The sequence below is a fragment of the Scyliorhinus canicula genome, chromosome 6 (genome assembly GCF_902713615.1).
Source record: "Scyliorhinus canicula chromosome 6, sScyCan1.1, whole genome shotgun sequence".
In the NCBI taxonomy this organism is placed as follows: Eukaryota; Metazoa; Chordata; class Chondrichthyes; order Carcharhiniformes; family Scyliorhinidae; genus Scyliorhinus; species Scyliorhinus canicula.
This window is the reverse complement of record NC_052151.1, coordinates 225,717,227-225,737,027: the sequence shown is the minus strand read 5'-3', so window position 1 is coordinate 225,737,027 and position 19,801 is coordinate 225,717,227. Positions and strand designations below refer to the sequence as shown.

Below are 19,801 nucleotides of genomic sequence, written 5' to 3'. Positions count from 1 at the left end.
TCTGCACTGTCGGAATTCTATGGTTCTACGGACACAACGTTCCGGATTCCACATTCGCCATCTATTCCCCTCCCTGCTTCACCAGAATCCACTCCCTTCAACTCAAAAAACATTCAGCGACCTCCCGCCTCCTCCTGAGGCAGAGAGATTCCCCCGTCGCCCAATCCTCTGAGAGAAATAATTCCCCTCGTCTCCGGCCTAAAGCGGAGGGCCCCCATTTTAAACCCGTGACCCCCCCTCCCATCGTTCAGGACCCGCCCACAAGAGGAAACATCCTTTCCACAGCCACCTAGTGGGGAAGGTTCCGGATCTTATAAACTTCAATCCAGTCACCCCCCCCCCTCAATCTTCTAAACTCTGCTGGGAGGGAGCCCAGTCTGACCTTCCCTCGTCAGACACCCCGCTTATTCCACGTATCGATCCAGTAAACCTCCTCTGAACCTCCTCCAACCCATTCAAATCCTTCCTTTAAATCAGGAGACCAAAACTGCACACAGTCTTCGAGATGTAATCTCACCAACGCCCTGGACAACGGAAGCGTTTGAAGAATGAGTTATTCGAGTTAAGGATGGCCAGTGTTGCAGATGACCATCGGCTGCTTGTCACTTTGGTGGGGGTGAGCTTGTGCTGGCGATTTAACTTGAGGGTCGCCGCACCTCAGGCGAGGGGTGAGATTGAGAAGGCGGGGCCCTTCATGAACAACCTCACCCAGGACGGGAAGTGAGCCAGTGCTTCTGGCCTCGCTCGGGAGTTGAATTGATATCTGGCCACCTGCCAGGTGAGGCTGGTGAATATTTTGCTTCAGAAAATGAAGCGGTCTAGGTGAGGGAGAGTAAAGTGACGGAAAGGAGTTTCCCACGCTGCTATCAAGCGGCACTTACTTGTCAATAACGCCCAGGGACGCTCAGTTGGGTTCCGCCAGGGTCACTCAGCTCCTGACCTCCTTACAGCCACGCCCCACTGAAGCCCACGCCTCCACCCCGTAACCCAATAACCCCACCTAACCTTTTTTTTTTGGACACTCGGGGGCAATTTATCGTGGCCAATCCACCTAACCTGCACATCTTTGGACTTGGGAGAGGAAACCGGAGCACCCGGAGGAAACCCACGCAGACACGGGGAGAACGTGCAGACTCCGCACAGTCACCCAAGCCGGAAATCGAACCCGGTCCCTGACGCTGAGAGGCAGCAGCGCTAACCACTATGCCACTGTGCCCCCAATTTGGTCTGTGATCAATGCCTTTCAACATTTCTTTCTTTGATGGGTCTAATGCCCAATGCGTTTTCCAAACTCCCACAGGCCTACATTTCTCATTCGCTATCAGCCGTACTTCCCTCCACTCTGTAATGGTGGCTGAAGCTGCCACTTTCAATCTTGCCAATCATTCCCCAAAAGTAAGTACTCCATTCACTGGGAATTTCGTAACCAGTCCGACAACTACTGGACACTAATTCACACTCCAATTGTACTTTATATAATGGAACTGGGCTATAATCCCCCACCTATCCCATTCACTAATACCTCCACTGAAATGGTGAAAAACTTATTCACACCAAAGAATTGAGTCAGGTCAGTTTATTGGCAAAAGCTTTTGGGGGAAAGCCAGGCACTCCGCAGTACGCGTGGTCACCTTCTCCATTCTACAATGGCTATTAACCTCTTTTATACATGTACACACTTGGTTAGTTCCTCATTAGTTTGGGGGTTACATACACGACCAATTAGGCCCCCCTAGCAACAATTAGCTTCCAATCACATTCCTCTGAGACCATCCGTTAACTAACATCCACAACTCCTGGTCCACAATTACAAGGATAACATGTGTCTCAAAAGTTAAACGGTCCGTTTGTCAGAAACATAAGAACATCAGAACTAGGAGCAGGAGTCGGCCATCTGGCCCCTCGAGCCTGCTCCGCCATTCAATGGGATCATGGCTGATCTTTTGTGGACTCAGCTCCTCTTTCCGGCCCGAACACCATAACCCTTAATCCCTTCAAAAATCTATCTATCTTTATCTTAAAAACATTTAATGAAGGAGCCTCAACTGCTTCACTGGGCAAGGAATTCCATAGATTCACAACCCTTTGGGTGAAGAAGTTCCTCCTAAACTCAGTCCTAAATCTACTTCCCCTTATTTTGAGGCTATGCCCCCTAGTTCTGCTGTCACCCGCCAGTGGAAACAACCTGCCCGCATCTATCTTATCTATTCCCTTCATAATTTTAAATGCTTCTATAAGATCCCCCTCATCTTTCTAAATTCCAACGAGTACAGTCCCAGTCTGCTCAACCTCTCCTCGTAATCCAACCCCTTCAGCTCTGGGATTAACCTAGTGAATCTCCTCTGCACACCCTCCAACGCCAGTATGTCCTTTCTCAAGTAAGGAGACCAAAACTAAACACAATACTCCAGGTGTGGCCTCACTAACACCTTATACAATTGCAGCATAACCTCCCTAGTCTTAAACTCCATCCCTCTAGCAATGAAGGACAAAACTCCATTTGCCTTCTTAATCACCTGTTGCACCTGCAAACCAGCTTTCTGTGACTCATGCACCAGCACACCCAAGTCTCTTTGCACAGCGGCATGCTTTAATATTTTATCGTTTAAATAATAATCCCGTTTGCTGTTATTCCTACCAAAATGGATAACCTCACATTTGTCAACATTGTATTCCATCTGCCAGACCCTAGCCCATTCACTTAACCTATCCAAATCCCTCTGCAGACTTCCAGTATTCTCTGCACTTTTTGCTTTACCACTCATCTTAGTGTCGTCTGCAAACTTGGACACATTGCCCTTGGTCCCCAACTCCAAATCATCAATGTAAATTGTGAACAATTGTGGGCCCAACACGGATCCCTGAGCGACACCACTAGCTACTGATTGCCAACCAGAGAAACACCCATTAATCCCCACTGCTTTCTATTAATTAACCAATCCTCTATCTATACTACTTTACCCTTAATGCCATGCATCTTTATCTTATGCAGAAACCTTTTGTGTGGCACCTTGTCAAAGGCTTTCTGGAAATCCAGATATACCACATCCATTGGCTCCCCGTTATCTACTGCACTGGTAATGTCCTCAAAAAATTCCACTCAATTAGTTAGGCACGACCTGCCCTTTATGAACCCATGCTGCGTCTGCCCAATGGGACAATTTCCATCCAGATGCCTCGCTATTTCTTCCTTGATGATAGATTCCAGCATCTTCCCTACTACCGAAGTTAAGCTCACTGGCCTATAATTACCCGCTCTCTGCCTACCTCCTTTTTTATACAGTGGTGTCACGTTTGCTAATTTCCAATCCACCGGGACCACCCCAGAGTTTAGTGAATTTTGGTAAATTATCACTAGTGCATTTGCAATTTCCCTAGCCATCTCTTTTAGCACTCTGGGATGCATTCCATCAGGACCAGGAGACTTGTCTACCTTTAGCCCCATTAGCTTACCCATCACTCCCTCCTTAGTGATAACAATCCTCTCAAGGTCCTCACCTGTCATAGCCTCATTTCTATCAGTCGCTGGCATGTTATTTGTGTCTTCCACTGTGAAGACCGACCCAAAAAACCTGTTCAGTTCCTCAGCCATTTCCTCATCTCCCATTATTAAATCTCCCTTCTCATCTTCTAAAGGACCAATATTTACCTTAGTCACTCTTGTTTGTTTTATATATTTGTAGAAACTTTTACTATCTGTTTTTATATTCTGAGCAAGTTTACTCTTAGAATCTCTTACTCTTCTTTCCATCTATTTGAGTAGTTTTCTGATTTCCAAGTCCTCTAGTCTCCCACTAACCTTTGCCACTGTATGCTTTTTCCTTCAATTTGATATTCTCCCTTATTGCTTTAGATATCCACGGTCTATTTTCCCTCTTTCTTCCGTCCTTCCTTTTTGTTGGGATAAACCTTTGCTGAGCACTGTGAAAAATCGCTTGGAAGGTTCTCCACTGTTCCTCAACTGTTCCACCATAAAGTCTTAGCTCCCAGTCTACCTTAGCTAGTTCTTCTCTCATCCCATTGTGATCTCCTTTGTTTAACCACAAAACCCGAGTATTTGATTTACCTTCTCACCCTCCATCTCTATTTTAAATTCCACCATGTTGTGATTGCTCCTTCCGAGAGGATCCCTAACTATGAGATCATGAATCAATCCTGTCTCATTACACAGGACAAGATCTAGGACCGCTTGTTCCCTCGTAGGTTCCATTACATACTGTTCTAGGAAACTATCGTGGATACATTCTATAAACTCCTCCTCAAGGCTGACTTGACCGACCTGGTTAAACAAATTGACATGTAGATTAAATCCCCCATGATAAGTGCTGTACCATTTCTACATGCATTAGTTATTTCTTTGTTTATTGCCTGCCCCACCATAATGTTACTATTTGGTGGCCGATAGAATACTCCCATCAGTGACTTTTTTGCCTTACGAAACAGAATGACTCAGCAATTAATCGCAACGTTGTAGATGTCAGCAAGCCAGTTAGAGAATGACTCGCCCATCATTGCACAATTAGATTGCCGTGGTGAGTAAGCTAATATGGAATGACTCAGCAGTCCACACTATTGCTGGCATAAGCTAATAATTAAACATAATAAAGCAGAGAGATTCTTAATGAATAAATTAATAACCTCGAATGTAAATTTCCTTCAACACCACCCTCATCGGGGATGGTTTAGCCCAGTGGGCCAAAGAGCTGGCTTGCAATGCAGAACAAGGCCAGCAGCGCGGGTTCAATTCCCGTACCGGCCTCCCCGAACAGGCGCCGGAATGTGGCGACTAGGGGCTTTTCACAGTCACGTCATTGAAGCCTACTGGTGACAATAAGCGATTATTATTATTATTATTCATTGTGCTCTCCAGTAAGAGAGCTTGAGCAGCCCCTGTGTCCTTTCAGGTACAGTAAGAAGGTCTGACAACACCAGGTTAAAGTCCAACAGGTTTGTTTCGAATCACTAGCTTTCGGAGAGCAGCTCCTTCCTCAGGTTCAGATAGTTCTAGGGTAGAACGTGCGGACTCCACACCGTGACCCAAGCCGGGAATCGAACCTGGGACCCTGGCGCTGTGACGTAACAGTGCTAACCACTGCGCTGCCGTGCCGTTCCCCCCTGAGTCCAGTTAAAGTTAACAGTCTGCCTTGTAGTACTCTCCACATTTTGTTCGCTTTTCGGAATATCTTCCTTTTGAACCCCCATAAATCCCACAGGTTTTCCTTGCAGCTTCCAACATTCTGAACCAACGTGTCCCATTTTATTACAACGGTAGCACCGAGGCTTTTGAGTCTCGCCTTCACTCTCAGCACCTCCCTTCCTTGTCTGAGGAGATATATTCCCAGCCATCCATTCCCTGCCGTCCTCACACTGTTCCATTTCCCGTCCTTTTCAAAATTACGGGGGGGTGATGGAAGAAAGGTTTAAATTGATGGAGGAGCTCATAATGGTCAGCCATAATTGCTGCCTGTCTAGCAGTTTGTAGGCTCTGGTCTTCAACATGGATTCTTACTATCGAAGGTAAGGAATTCTTTAACTTCTCTCAGAGAATCACCTCTCCCAGAGCCTCCGAGGGAGCTGCTCGTACCCAATGCTCGTACCCATCTGTTAAAATGGTTCTGCTTAACCCTTTTGAAATTGGCTTACGTCTGGCCAGTCTGTCTCCTTGAACTCCGATCTGCTTCCGGTGCCAATTCAGACGCATCTGGAACAGCTTTTTTCACCTCATCGTTATTCCGACACCAAAGTCCTGTGCTCGGCCTGTCAATTTACTCTGCACAGGTGAGGTTTGGCGTGCAAGTAGTCCTCCTGTTGTACCTTCGCCAGGTCGTAGGGCCGGAGAGTCAGAGACAAGGCCCTTCGGCCCAACCGTATCTGCGCTTGTCAAAAACGACCACCGAACTACTCTAGTCCCATTTTCCAACTTTTGGCATTGTCTGCTAATCTCTGCCACTCACGTCATTGACGCCTCATGTTTTGGGGACATGCCCTGCTGTTGCGCCTGGCATCAACCCCCGATCCCCCATCCAGGGCACATTTCCCCCCCCCCCCCCCACCCACCACCACCACCACGACCATTCTGTCTGTACCCGCTCCATCCAAACCTTTCTGAATTTTAATGGCCTCTTTTTCCGAGTGAGGGGGGAGCCACGAGCCGATTGTTTGCCTTCCCCCAGTGGCTTTAACCTCCCCACTTGCCTCTCACTCGCCAAATCATTAACGCTGTGAAATATCGAAAGAGATTTTGGGGGAGGGGGGGGGGGGGGGCACACAATATTGTCAGGAACAGTGTCGGGCAGATCAGGAACTGATGGGGGTTCCCCGAGCTCCTCAGACCAAGTTTCCTGCGGAATCCTGCGGAATCCTGCTAGATGGGGCGTTTCCCACATTCCCAGTCCGCCCCCCCCCCCCCCCGCCCCTCTCCCCCGCTCCCCGGATGGTCGCCATGGGTACAGGTTCACCCCCAATATTGATCTGAAGAGCAGCAAAGCACACTGCAATCCTGCCAAGCACGGAAGTAAAGTCCACAGCGTTTATTGACTGAAGTATTAATATCGTATCCTGGCTCCTCTCCCACATTCCACCCTCCACAGCCTGGAGGTCATCCCAAATCCAGCTCTGCAACGCAACTCGGAAAAGGCCTCGTGGCCCAGAAACCCCGTGATAGTCAAACAACACTGGCCCTAAATTCATAACCTTCTCCTCTAATCCCCCTGTGGCATCAGCCTCATCCCTCCCTATCTCTGTAACGCCCTCCAGCCCCTACAACCCTCCCTATCTCTGTAACGCCCTCCAGCCCCTACAACCCTCCCTATCTCTGTAACCTCCTCCAGCCCCTACAACCCTCCCTATCTCTGTAACCTCCTCCAGCCCCTACAACCCTCCCTATCTCTGTAAATGCCTCCAGCCCCTACAACCCTCCCTATCTCTGTAACCTCCTCCAGCCCCTACAACCCTCCCTATCTCTGTAACCTCCTCCAGCCCCGACAACCCTCCCTATCTCAGTGACCTCCTCCAGTCCCTACACCCCTCCCTATCTCAGTGACCTCCTCCAGTCCCTACACCCTCCCTATCTCTGTAACCTCCTCCAGCCCCTACAACCCTCCCTATCTCTGTAACCCCCTCCAGCCCCTACACCCCTCCCTATCTCTGTAACCTCCTCCAGCCCCTACAACCCTCCCTATCTCTGTAACCTCCTCCAGCCCCTACACCCCTCCCTATCTCTGTAACCTCCTCCAGCCCCTACAACTCTCCCTATCTCTGTAAACTCCTTGAGTCCCTACAACCCTCCTTATCTCTGTAACCTCCTCCAGCCCCTACAACCCTCCCTATCTCAGTGACCTCCTCCAGTCCCTACAACCCTCCCTATCTCTGTAACCTTCCTCCAGCCCTACACCCCTCCCTATCTCTGTAACCTCCTCCAGCCCCCACACCCTCCGCTACCTCAGTGACCCCTCCAGTCCCTACAATCCGCCCTAAATCTCTGTAACCTTCTCCACAGCCCCTACAACCCTCCCTAATCTCTGTACCTACTCCAGCCCCCAAACCTCCCTTATCTCTGTAACCTCCTCCAGCCCCTACAGACCCTCCCTATCTCTGTAACCTCCTCCAGCCCCTACAACCCTCCCTATCTCTGTAACCTCCTCCAGCCCGACAACCCTCCCTATCTCTGTAACTCCTCCAGCCCCGACAAACCCTCCCTATCTCTGTAACCTCCTCCAGCCCCTACAACCCTCCCTATCTCTGTAAACCTCCTCCAGCCCCTACAACCCTCCTATCTCTGTAAATGCCTCCAGCCCCTACACCCTCCCTATCTCTGTAACCTCCTCCAGCCCTACAACCCTCCCTATCTCTGTAAACCTCCTCCAGCCCCTACAACCCTCCCTATCTCAGTGACCTCCTCCAGTCCCTACACCCCTCCCTATCTCATGTACCTCCTCCAGTCCCTACAACCCTCCCTATCTCTGTAACCTCCTCCAGTACCTACACCCCTCCCTATCTCTGTAACCTCCTCCAGCCCCTACAACCCTCCCTATCTCTGTAACCTCCTCCAGCCCCTACACCCCTCCCTATCTCTGTAACCTCCTCCAGCCCTACAACCCTCCCTATCTCTGTAACCTCCTCCAGCCCCTACACCCCTCCCTATCTCTGTAACCTCCTCCAGCCCCTACAACTCCTCCCTATCTCGGTAAACTCCTTGAGTCCCTACAACCCTCCTATCTCTGTAACCTCCTCCAGCCCCTACAACCCTCCCTATCTCAGTGACCTCCTCCAGTCCCTACAACCCTCCCTATCTCTGTAACCTCCTCCAGCCCCTACACCCCTCCCTATCTCTGTAACCTCCTCCAGCCCCACAACCCTCCCTACCTCAGTGACCCCCTCCAGTCCCTACAATCCTCCCTATCTCTGTAACCTCCTCCAGCCCCTACAACCCTCCCTATCTCTGTAACCTCCTCCAGCCCCCACAAACCCTCCCTATCTCTGTAACCTCCTCCAGCCCCTACACCCTCCCTATCTCTGTAACCTCCTCCAGCCCCTACAACCCTCCCTATCTCTGTAACCTCCTCCAGCCCGACAACCCTCCCTATCTCTGTAACTCCTCCAGCCCCGACAACCCTCCCTATCTCTGTAACCTCCTACAGCCCCTACAACCCTCCCTATCCCTGTAACCTCATCCAGCCACTACAACCCTCCCTATCTCTGTAACCTCCTCCAGCCCCTACAACCCTCCCTATCTCTGTAACCTCCTCCAGCCCCTACAACCCCTCCCTAACTCTGTAACCTCATCCAGCCCCACAACCCACGCTATCTCAGTAACCTCCTCCAGTCCCTACACCCCTCCCTATGTCTATAACCTCCTCCAGTCCCTACACCCCTCCCTATCACTGGAACCTCCTCCAGCCCCTAAAACCCTCAGTATCTCAGTAACCTCCTCCAGTCCCTACAACCCTCCCTATCTCAGTAACCTCCTCCAGTCCCTACAACCACTCCCTTTCTCTGTAACTTCCTCCAGACCCTATACCCCTCCCTATCTCTGTAACCTCCTCCAGCCCCCACAACCCTCCCTATCTCTGTAACCTCCTGCAGCCCCTGCAACCCTCCCTATCTCTGTAACCTCCAGCCCCTACAACCCTCCCTATCTCTGTAACCTCCTCCAGCCCCCAAAACCCTCCCAATTTCTGTAACCTCCTCCAGTCCCTACACCATTCCCTATCTCTGTAACCTCCTCCAGCCCCCACAACCCTCCCTATCTCTGAAACCTCCTCCAGTCCCTACACCCCTCCCTATCTCTGTAACCTCCTCCAGCCCCTACACACCTCCCTATCTCTGTAACCTCCTACAGCCCCTACAACCCTCCCTATCTCTGTAAATGCCTCCAGCCCCTACAACCCTCCCTATCTATGTAACCTCCAACCCCTACAACCCTCCATATCTCGGTAACATCCTCCAGCCCGTACAACCTTCCCTATCCCTGCAACCTCCTCCAAACACTACAACCCTCCCCATCTCTGTAACCTCCTCCAGCCCCTACAACCCTCCCTATCCCTGTAACCTCATCCAGCCCCTACAACCCTCCCTATCTCTGTAACGTCCTCCAGCCCCTACAACCCTCCCTATCTCTGTAACCTCCTCCAACTCCCTACAACTCTCCATATCTCTGTAACCTCCAGCCCCCACAACCCTCCTTATCTCTGTAATCTCCTCCAGCCCCTACAACCCTCCCTATCTCTGTAACCTCCTCCAGTCCCTACAACCCTCCCTATCTCAGTAACCTCCTCCAGCCCCTACACCCCTCCCTAACTCTGTAACCTCATCCGGCCCCCACAACCCTCCCTATCTCAGTAACCTCCTCCAGTCCCTACAACCCTCCCTATCTCTGTAACCTCCTCCAGTCCCTACAACCCCTCCCTATCTCTGTAACCTCCTCCAGCCCCTACAACCCTCCCTATCTCTGTAACCTCCTCCAGTCCCCTACACCACTCCCTATCTCTGTAACCTCCTCCAGACCCTACAACCCCTCCCTATCTCTGTAACCTCCTCCAGCCCCCACAACCCTCCCTATCTCTGTAACCTCCTCCAGCCCCTACAACCCTCCCTATCTCTGTAACCTCCTCCAGCCCCTACAACCCTCCCTATCTCTGTAACCTCCTCCAGCCCCACAACCCTCCCTATCTCTGTAACCTCCTCCAGCCCCTACACCATCCCTATCTCTGTAACCTCCTCCAGCCCTACAACCCTCCCTATCTCAGTAACCTCCTCCAGCCCCTACAACCCTCCCTATCTCTGTAACCTCCTCCAGCCCCTACAACCCTCCCTATCTCTGTAAACCTCCTCCAGTCCCTACACCCCTCCCTATCTCTGTAACCTCCTCCAGCCCCTACAACCCCTCCCTATCTCTGTACCTCCTCCAGACCCTACAACCCTCCCTATCTCAGTGACCTCCTCCAGTCCCTACAACCCTCCCTATCTCTGTAACCCCCTCCAGTCCCTACAACCCTCCCTATCTCTGTAACCTCCTCCAGGCCCTACAACCCTCCCTATCTCTGTAACCTCCTCCAGCCCCTACAACCCTCCCTATCTCTGTAACCTCCTCCAACCGCCTACATCCCTCCCTATCTCTGTAAATGCCTCCAGCCCCTACAACCCTCCCTATCTATGTAACCTCCAACCCCTACAACCCTCCATATCTCGGTAACCTCCTCCAGCCCCTACAACATTCCCTATCCCTGCAACCTCCTCCAAACACTACAACCCTCCCCATCTCTGTAACCTCCTCCAGCCCCTACAACCCTCCCTATCTCTGTAACTTCCTCCAGTCCCTACAACCCTCCCTATCTCTGTAACATCCTCCAGACTCTACAACCCTCCCTATCTCTGTAACCTCCTCCAGCCACTACAACCCTCCCTATCTCTGTAACCTCCTCCAGCCCCTACAACCCCTCCCTATCTCTGTAAACCTCCTCCAGAACCGACAATCCTCCCTATCTCTGTAACCTCCAGCCCCTACAAGCCCTCCCTATCTCTGTAACCTCCTCCAGCACCTACACCCCCCTCCCTATCCCTGTAACCTCCTCCAGTCCCTACACCCCTCCCTATCTCAGTAACCTCCACCAGTCCCTACACCACTCCCTTTCTCTGTAACTTCCTCCAGACCCTATACCCCTCCCTATCTCTGTAACCTCCTCCAGCCCCCACAAACCTCCCTATCTCTGTAAGCTCCTGCAGACCCTACAACCCTCCCTATCTCTGTAACCTCCTCCAGCCCCCACAACACTCCCAATCTGTGTAACCTCCTCCAGCCCCTACACCATTCCCTATCACTGTAGCCTCCTCCGGCCCCTACAACCCTCCCTATCTCTGTAACCTCCGGCCCCAACAACCCTCCCTATCTCTGTAACCTCCGGCCCCAACAACCCTCCCTATCTCAGTAACCTCCTCCAGTCCCTACACTCCTCCCAATCTCTGTAACCTCCGCCAACCCCCACAACCCTCCCTATCTCTGAAACCTCATCCAGTCCCTACACCCCTCCCTATCTCTGTAACCTCCCCCAGCCCCTACACCCCTCCCTATCTCTGTAACCACCTCCAGCCCCCACAACCCTCCCTATCTCTGTAACCTCCTACAGCCCCTACAACCCTCCCTATCTCTGTAAATGCCTCCAGCCCCTACAACCCTCCCTATCTATGTAACCTCCAACCCCTACAACCCTCCATATCTCGGTAACATCCTCCAGCCCGTACAACCCTCCCTATCCCTGCAACCTCCTCCAAACACTACAACCCTCCCCATCTCTGTAACCTCCTCCAGCCCCTACAACCCTCCCTATCTCTGTAACTTCCTCCAGCCCCAACAACCCTCCCTAGCTCTGTAACCTCCTCCAGACCCTACAATCCTCCCTATCTCTGTACCCTCCTCCAGCCCCTACAACCCTCCCTATCTCTGTAACCTCCTCCAGAACCTACAATCATCCCTATCTCTGTAACCTCCTCCAGACCCTACAATCCTCCCTATCTCTGTGACCTCCTCCAGCCTCTACAACCCTCCCTATCTCTGTAACCTCCTCCAGCCCCTACAACCCTCCCTATCTCTGTAACCTCCTCCAGTCCCCACAACCCTCCCTGTCTCTGTAACTTCCTCCAGTCCCTACAATCCCTCCCTATCTCTGTAACCTCCTCCAGTCCCCTACAACCGTCCCTATCTCTGTAACTTCCTCCAGTCCCTACAACCCTCCCTACCTCTGTAACCTCCTTGAGGCCCCGAAAACCCTCCCTATCTCTGTAACCTCCTTGAGGCCCCGAAAACCCTCCGTATCACTGTAACCCCCACCAGCCCCTATAACCCGGAATCTCTGTAACCTCTTCCATCCTCTACAACACCTATCTCTCTAACCACCTCAAGCCCCAAAAACTCTCCCTGTCTCTGGAACCTCGTCCAGCCCCTACAACCCTCCCTATCTCTGTAACCTCCTCCAGCCCCGACAACCCGCCGTATCTCTGTAACCTCCTCCAGCCCCTTCAACCCTCCCTATCTCTGTAACCTCCTACAGCCCCTACAAACCTCCCTATCTCTGTAAATGCCTCCAGCCCCTACAACCCTCCCTATCTCTGTAACCTCCTCCTACCCCTACAACCCTCCCTATCTCTGTAACCTCCTCCAGACCCTACACCCTCCCTATCTCTGTAACCTCTTCCAGCCCCTACAACCCTCCCTCTCTCTGTAACCTCCAGCCCCTACACCCCTCCCTATCTCTGTAACCTCCTCCAGCCTCTACAGCTCTCGCTATCTCTGCAACCTCCTCCAGTCCGCACAACCATTCCTATCTCTACAGCCTCTACCAGTCCCTACAACCTTCCCAATCTCTGTAACCTCCTCCAGCCCCTACAACCCTCCCTATCTCTGCAGCCTCCTCCAGTCCCTACAATCCTCCCTATCTCTGTAACCTCCTCCAGTCCCTACAGTCCACCCTATCTCTGTAACCTCCTCCAGATCCTACAACCCTTCCTATCTCTGTAACCTCCTCCAGCTCCGAAAACCCTCCCTATCTCTGTAACCTCCTACAGCCCCTACAAACATCCCTATCTCTGTAAATGCCTCCCCGCCCCTACAACCCTCCCTATCTCTGTAACCTCCTCCAACCCCTACAACCCTCCCTATCTCGGTAACCTCCAGCCCCTACAACATTCCCTAACTCTGTAACCTCCTCCAGCCCCTACAACCCTCCCTATCTCTGTAACCTCCTCCAGACCCTACAACCCTCCCTATCTCTGTAACCTCTTCCAGCCCCTACAACCCTCCCTATCTCTGTAACATCCTCCAGCCCCTACACCCCTCCCTATCTCTGTAACCTCCTCCAGCCTCTACAGCCCTCCCTATCTCTGTAACCTCCTCCAGTCCCAACTACCCTCCCTATCTCTGTAACCTCCTCCAGCCCCTACAACCCTCCCTATCTCTGTAACCTCCTCCAGTCCCAACTACCCTCCCTATCTCTGTAACCTCCTCCAGACCCTACAATCCTCCCTATCTCTGTAACCTCCTCCAGCCTCTACAACCCTCCCTATCTCTGTAACCTCCTCCAGACCCTACAATCCTCCCTATCTCTGTAACCTCCTCCAGCCTCTACAACCCTCCCTATTTCTGTAACCTCCTCCAGCCTCTACACCCCTCCCTATCTCTGTAAACTCCTCCAGTCCCAACTACCCTCCCTATCTCTGTAACCTCCTCCAGTCCCAACTACCCTCCCTATCTCTGTAACCTCCTCCAGTCCCAACTATCCTCCCAATCTCTGTAACCTCCTCCAGCCCCTACAACCCTCCCTATCTCTGTAACCTCCTCCAGTCCCAACTACCCTCCATTTCTCTGTAACCTCCTCCAGACCCTACAATCCTCCCTATCTCTGTAACCTCCTCCAGCCTCTGCAACCCTCCTTATCTCTGCAACCTCCTCCAGTCCGCACAACCATTCCTATCTCTGCAGCCTCTACCAGTCCCTACAACCTTCCCAATCTCTGTAACCTCCTCCAGCCCCTACAATCCTCCCTATCTCTGTAACCTCCTCCAGCTCCGAAAACCCTCCCTATCTCTGTAACCTCCAACCCCTGCAACCCTCCATATCTCGGTAACCTCCTCCAGCCCCTACAACCTTCCCTATCCCTGCAACCTCCTCCAAACACTACAACCCTCCCCATCTCTGTAACCTCCTCCAGCCCCTACAACCCTCCCTATCTCTGTAACTTCCTCCAGCCCCAACAACCCTCCCTATCTCTGTACCTCCTCCAGACCCTACAACCCTCCCTATCTCTGTAACCTCCTCCATCCCCGACAACCCTCCCTATCTCTGTAACCTCCTCCAGCCCCATAACCCTCCCTATCTCTGTAACCTCCTCCAGCACCGACAACCCTCCCTATCTCTGTAACCTCCTCCAGAACCTACAATCCTCCCTATCTCTGTAACCTCCTCCAGACCCTACAATCCTCCCTATCTCTGTAACCTCCTCCAGCCTCTACAACCCTCCCTATCTCTGTAACCTCCTCCAGTCCCCACAACCCTCCCAATCTCTGTAACTTCCTCCAGTCCCTACAATCCTCCCTATCTCTGTAACCTCCTCCAGTCCCTACAACCGTTCCTATCTCTGCAGCCTCCTCCAGTCCCCACAACCCACCCTATCTCTGTAACCTCCTCCAGCCCCTACAACCCTCCCTATCTCTGTAACCTCCTCCAGCCCCCACAACCCTCCCTATCTCTGTAACCATCTCCAGTCCCCACAACCCTCCCTATCTCTGTAACCTCCTCCAGCCCCGACAACCCGCACTATCTCTGTAACCTCCTCCAGCCCCTACAACCCTCCCTATTTCTGTAACCTCCTCCAGCTCCGAAAACCCTCCCTATCTCTGTAACCTCCTACAGCCCCTACAACCCTCCCTATCTCTGTAACCTCCTCCAGCTCCTACAACCCTCCCTATCTCTGTAACCTCCTCCAGCTCCGAAAACCCTCCCTATCTCTGTAACCTCCTACAGCCCCTACAACCCTCCCTATCTCTGTAACTGCCTCCAGCCCCTACAACCCTCCCTATCTCTGTAACCTCCTCCAGCCCCTACAACCCTCCCTATCTCTGTAACCTCCTCCAGACCCTACAACCCTCCCTATCTCTGTAACCTCCTCCAGCCCCTACAACCCTCCCTATCTCTGTAACCTCCTACAGCCCCTACAAACCTCCCTATCTCTGTAAATCCTCCAGCCCCTACAACCCTCCCTATCTCTGTAACCTCCTCCAGCCCCTACAACCCTCCCTATCTCTGTAACCTCCTCCAGCCCCTACAACCCTCCCTATCTCTGTAACCTCCTCCAGCCCCTACAACCCTCCCTATCTCTGTAAATGCCTCCAGCCCCTACAACCCTCCCTATCTCTGTAACCTCCTCCAGACCCTACAACCCTCCCTATCTCTGTAACCTCTTCCAGCCCCTACAACCCTCCCTATCTCTGTATCCTCCAGCCCCTACAACCCTCCCTATCTCTGTAACCTCCTCCAGCCCCTACAACCCTCCCTAACTCTGTAACCTCCTCCAGTCCCTACAACCCTCCCTATCTCTGTAACCTCCTCCAGACCCTACAACACTCCCTATCTCTGTAACCTCTTCCAGCCCCTACAACCTCCCTATCTTTGTATCCTCCAGCCCCTACAACCCTCCCTATCTCTGTAACCTCCTCCAGCCCCTACAACCTTCCCTATCTCTGTAACCTCCTCGTCCCTACAACCCTCCCTATCCCTGTAACATCCTCCAGCCCCTACAACCCTCCCTATCTCTGTAACATCCTCCAGCCCCTACAACCCTCCCTATCTCTGTAACATCCTCCAGCCCCTACAACCCTCCCTATCTCTCTAACTGTAATTATTCCACATCAGACCACGTGGTTATTGATGTTGTCCCATGTGATCATTTGAAGAAAGTTCCTCACCCCTGAGGATTATGGGAGGAATAGAATCATAGATTTCATTGAATTTACAGTGCAGAAGGAGGCCACTCGGCCCATCCAGCTTGCTCCGCCATTCTATTGGATCGCGTTCAATCTGATTGTAACCTCGACCCCACATTCCTGCCGACCCCTTGATGACCTTTCACCCCCCCTCGTTAATCAGGAATCTCTCCCGCTCCGCCTTAACAATATTCCCAGGTTCTGCTCGCGCTGCCTTTTGAGGAAGAGAGTTCCGGAGACTCCCCAGCCTCTGAGGGAAAACATTCCTCCCCATCTCCGTTTGGAATGGGCGACCCCTTATTGTTAAACAGTGACCCCCTCCTCCCCTCCCTCCCCCTCGGTCTAGATTCCCCCACACGAGGAAACATCCTCTCCACATCCGCCCTGTCAACACCCCTCAGCATCTTAAAGGTTTGGATCCAGCGGCCTGTGACTGGGATAAACTCCAGCGGATACCAGCCCAGCCCGTCCAAACTCGCCTCACAAGACACCCCCGCCCATTCCTGGATTCAGCCCAGTGAACCTTCCCTGAACTGATTCCAACACATTGACATCTTTCCGTCAATAAGGAGGCCGACACTGTGGGCAATACTCCAGATGTGGCCTCTCCAACCTCCTGGACAACCGGATCCCAACCTCCCGACTTTTATATCCGATTCCCCTCCCCATAAACAACGACGTTCTTTAACTTTCCCAATCACTCGCTGTACCCGTACCCCGGCCTTTTGTGGTTCATGCCCTCGGACACCCAGATCCCTCTGTAGCTCAGAGCTCTGCAATCGCTCACCGTTCTGATAAGAAGCTTCATTTATTTATTCGATTCACCTTTTTCCACATCATCTCCCCGTTTGCCAGATCTTTTCCCGCTCGCTTCACCTCGCGATGTCCCTTCGTAGCCTCCTGACGTCCCCTTCACAATTTACCTTCCTCACCCGTTTCCGACAAGCAAAACCAAAAAAGTCAGTCAGGAGTGAAGGAATATTGGGCGTGCGGCAAATTGGGAATCAGGGATGGTGAGGAGTCAGTGGGCCGGAGTCTCCCAGCCCTGGGCCAGGCCGGGGAACCACCGCGGAGAATTGGCATCATTGGCGCCGGCGTGGTTTGGCAAGACGCGGGCCGCTCTACGCGCCCCCCCCCCCCCCCCCCCCCGCTGCCGATTCTCCAGCCGAGTCGCAGCCGGGCGCCTTTCTAACCTGCTCTGGGCCGGCAGGACCGCAGCGTGGAAGGGTAGGGTGACGGCCTTTGGGGAGGGGGGGGGGGTAGGGTTCCGACCCCCGGAGTGGGGGGGGGGGGTGCCTCCGATCCTACCCGCCGGCCCTTGTAGCCCTGCGCCATGTTGCGTCGGGGCTGCCGCGTTGAAGGGAGCCACTGCGCATGGGCGGATCCCACGGCGCCGAGTTCACGACGGGATCCGCACCTGAAGCGACGCAACCCACTCCAGCGCCGTGCTGGCCCCCCTGGAGGGGCCAGAGTTAGGCGTGGGAGCGGCCTGTTCATAAGAACATAAGAACTAGGAGCAGGAGTAGGCCATCTGGCCCCTCGAGCCTGCTCCGCCATTCAATGAGATCATGGCTGATCTTTTGTGGACTCAGCTCTACTTTCCGGCCCGAACACCATAACCCTTAATCCCTTTATTCTTCAAAAAACTATCTATCTTTACCTTAAAAACATGTAATGAAGGAGCCTCAACTGCTTCACTGGGCAAGGAATTCCATAGATTCACAACCCTTTGGGTGAAGAAGTTCCTCCTAAACTCAGTCCTAAATCGACTTCCCCTTATTTTGAGGCTATGCCCCCTAGTTCTGCTGTCACCCACCAGTGGAAACAACCTGCCCGCATCTATCCTATCTATTCCCTTCATAATTTTAAATGTTTCTATAAGATCCCCCCTCATCCTTCTAAATTCCAACGAGTACAGTCCCAGTCTACTCAACCTCTCCTCAGTAATCCAACCCCTTCAGCTCTGGGAGTAACCTAGTGAATCTCCTCTGCACACCCTCCAGTGCCAGTACGTCCTTTCTCAGGTAAGGAGACCAAAACTGAACACAATACTCCAGGTGTGGCCTCACTAACACCTTATACAATTGCAGCATAACCTCCCTAGTCTTAAACTCCATCCCTCCAACAATGAAGGAAAACATTCCATTCGCTTTCTTAAGCACCTGTAAACCAACACGCGCCGGCGTTTACGACGTTATGGACACTCTGTCGCGGGATTGGAGAATCCCACCAACATACGGAGACTCAAACTCTGAGCTCGGTGCTCCACTTCTCTCAACAGCCAGAAGAACGTGAGGGAGACTACAAAGCAATCAGACATAATCAAGAGGCTGGCATTACAATCTGGCTTCCCCGGCCTGAGAGGTGCCCAGCACTGGGGCGGACTCAGGCGCGCGTGCTTGACGCCTCATTCTCCTGCGGAGCGAGCTGGGGGGGGGGGTCCTGCTGGCACCCTGTGGGACTTACCTGTGCACAGGTGGGAGTAGAAGCCTTCCTTTGTCAACATGAGCAGCAGCGAGGCCCACCCCAGTAGAACAGCAGAGAAGAGGAGGTTTTCGATCACAGCGGTTACTGCCATCCACCATCGCCTCCTGTAGGCTTGGGATAGTGAGGGTGCCATACCTAAACGGAGTGAGATTGAGAGAGAGAGAGAGAGAGACAGGGTGAGGACTGGGCAAGTGAGTGACAAACCCTCACGGGCTCACACCGAGCGGGGAAACGTACACACGCGTGACAGGGGAGGACACACATACACATGAATGACAGAGACGGACACATGCACGAGTGATGGGGCGGTACACACACGTGGCAGGGATGGACACACACACACATTCGTGACAGGGACAGATACACACACATGTGACAGGGATAGACACACACACACACACACACACGAGTGACAGGGATGGAAACACACACAACACACATGAGTAACAGAGGTAGACACGCACACACGACAAGTGACAAGGGTGGACACAAACACATATGTGCGAGTAACGGATACACAGCCACACAGACACACTCTCACAGACACTCACTCACACACAGACACACACACACACAGACACTCACTCACACACACAGACACAGACACACACACACACACAGACACATACACACACACTCACACAGACACTCACACAGACACTCACACAGACACTCACACACACACAGACACTCACTCACTCACACACAGACACTCACTCACACACAGACACTCACTCACACACAGACACTCACTCACACACAGACACTCACTCACACAGACACTCACACAGACACTCACACAGACACTCACACAGACACTCACACAGACACTCACTCACAGACACTCACAGACACTCACAGACACTCACTCACACACAGACACTCACTCACACACAGACACTCACTCACACAGACACTCACACAGACACTCACACAGACACTCACACAGACACTCACACAGACACTCACTCACACAGACACACACACACAGACACACACACACAGACACACTCTCACAGACACTCACTCACACACACAGACACTCACACAGACACTCACTCACACACACACACACACAGATACACTCTCACAGACACTCACACACACACACACACACAGACACACTCTACACAGACCCTCACACACACACACACACAGACACACTCTCACAGACACAGACAACTCACACACACACTCACTCACACACAGACACTCACTCACACACACAGACACTCACTCACACAGACACTCACTCACACACAGACACTCACTCACACACAGACACTCACACACAGACACTCACTCACACACAGACACTCACTCACACAGACACTCACTCACA

At 52.4% G+C, this 19,801-nt stretch overlaps 1 protein-coding gene across 1 annotated transcript in view; it reads right to left on the bottom strand.

Moving 5' to 3' along the window:
* Nucleotides 1-19,801, bottom strand: part of slc43a1b (solute carrier family 43 member 1b) — a 181,058-nt gene that overhangs the window by 151,785 nt on the left and 9,472 nt on the right. Inside the window, exon 2 of the mRNA XM_038801165.1 lies at nucleotides 18,439-18,594. Within this exon, the coding sequence (XP_038657093.1) occupies nucleotides 18,439-18,592 (154 nt within the window). The 5' untranslated portion in view covers nucleotides 18,593-18,594. The remainder of the gene's footprint in view (nucleotides 1-18,438; nucleotides 18,595-19,801) is intronic.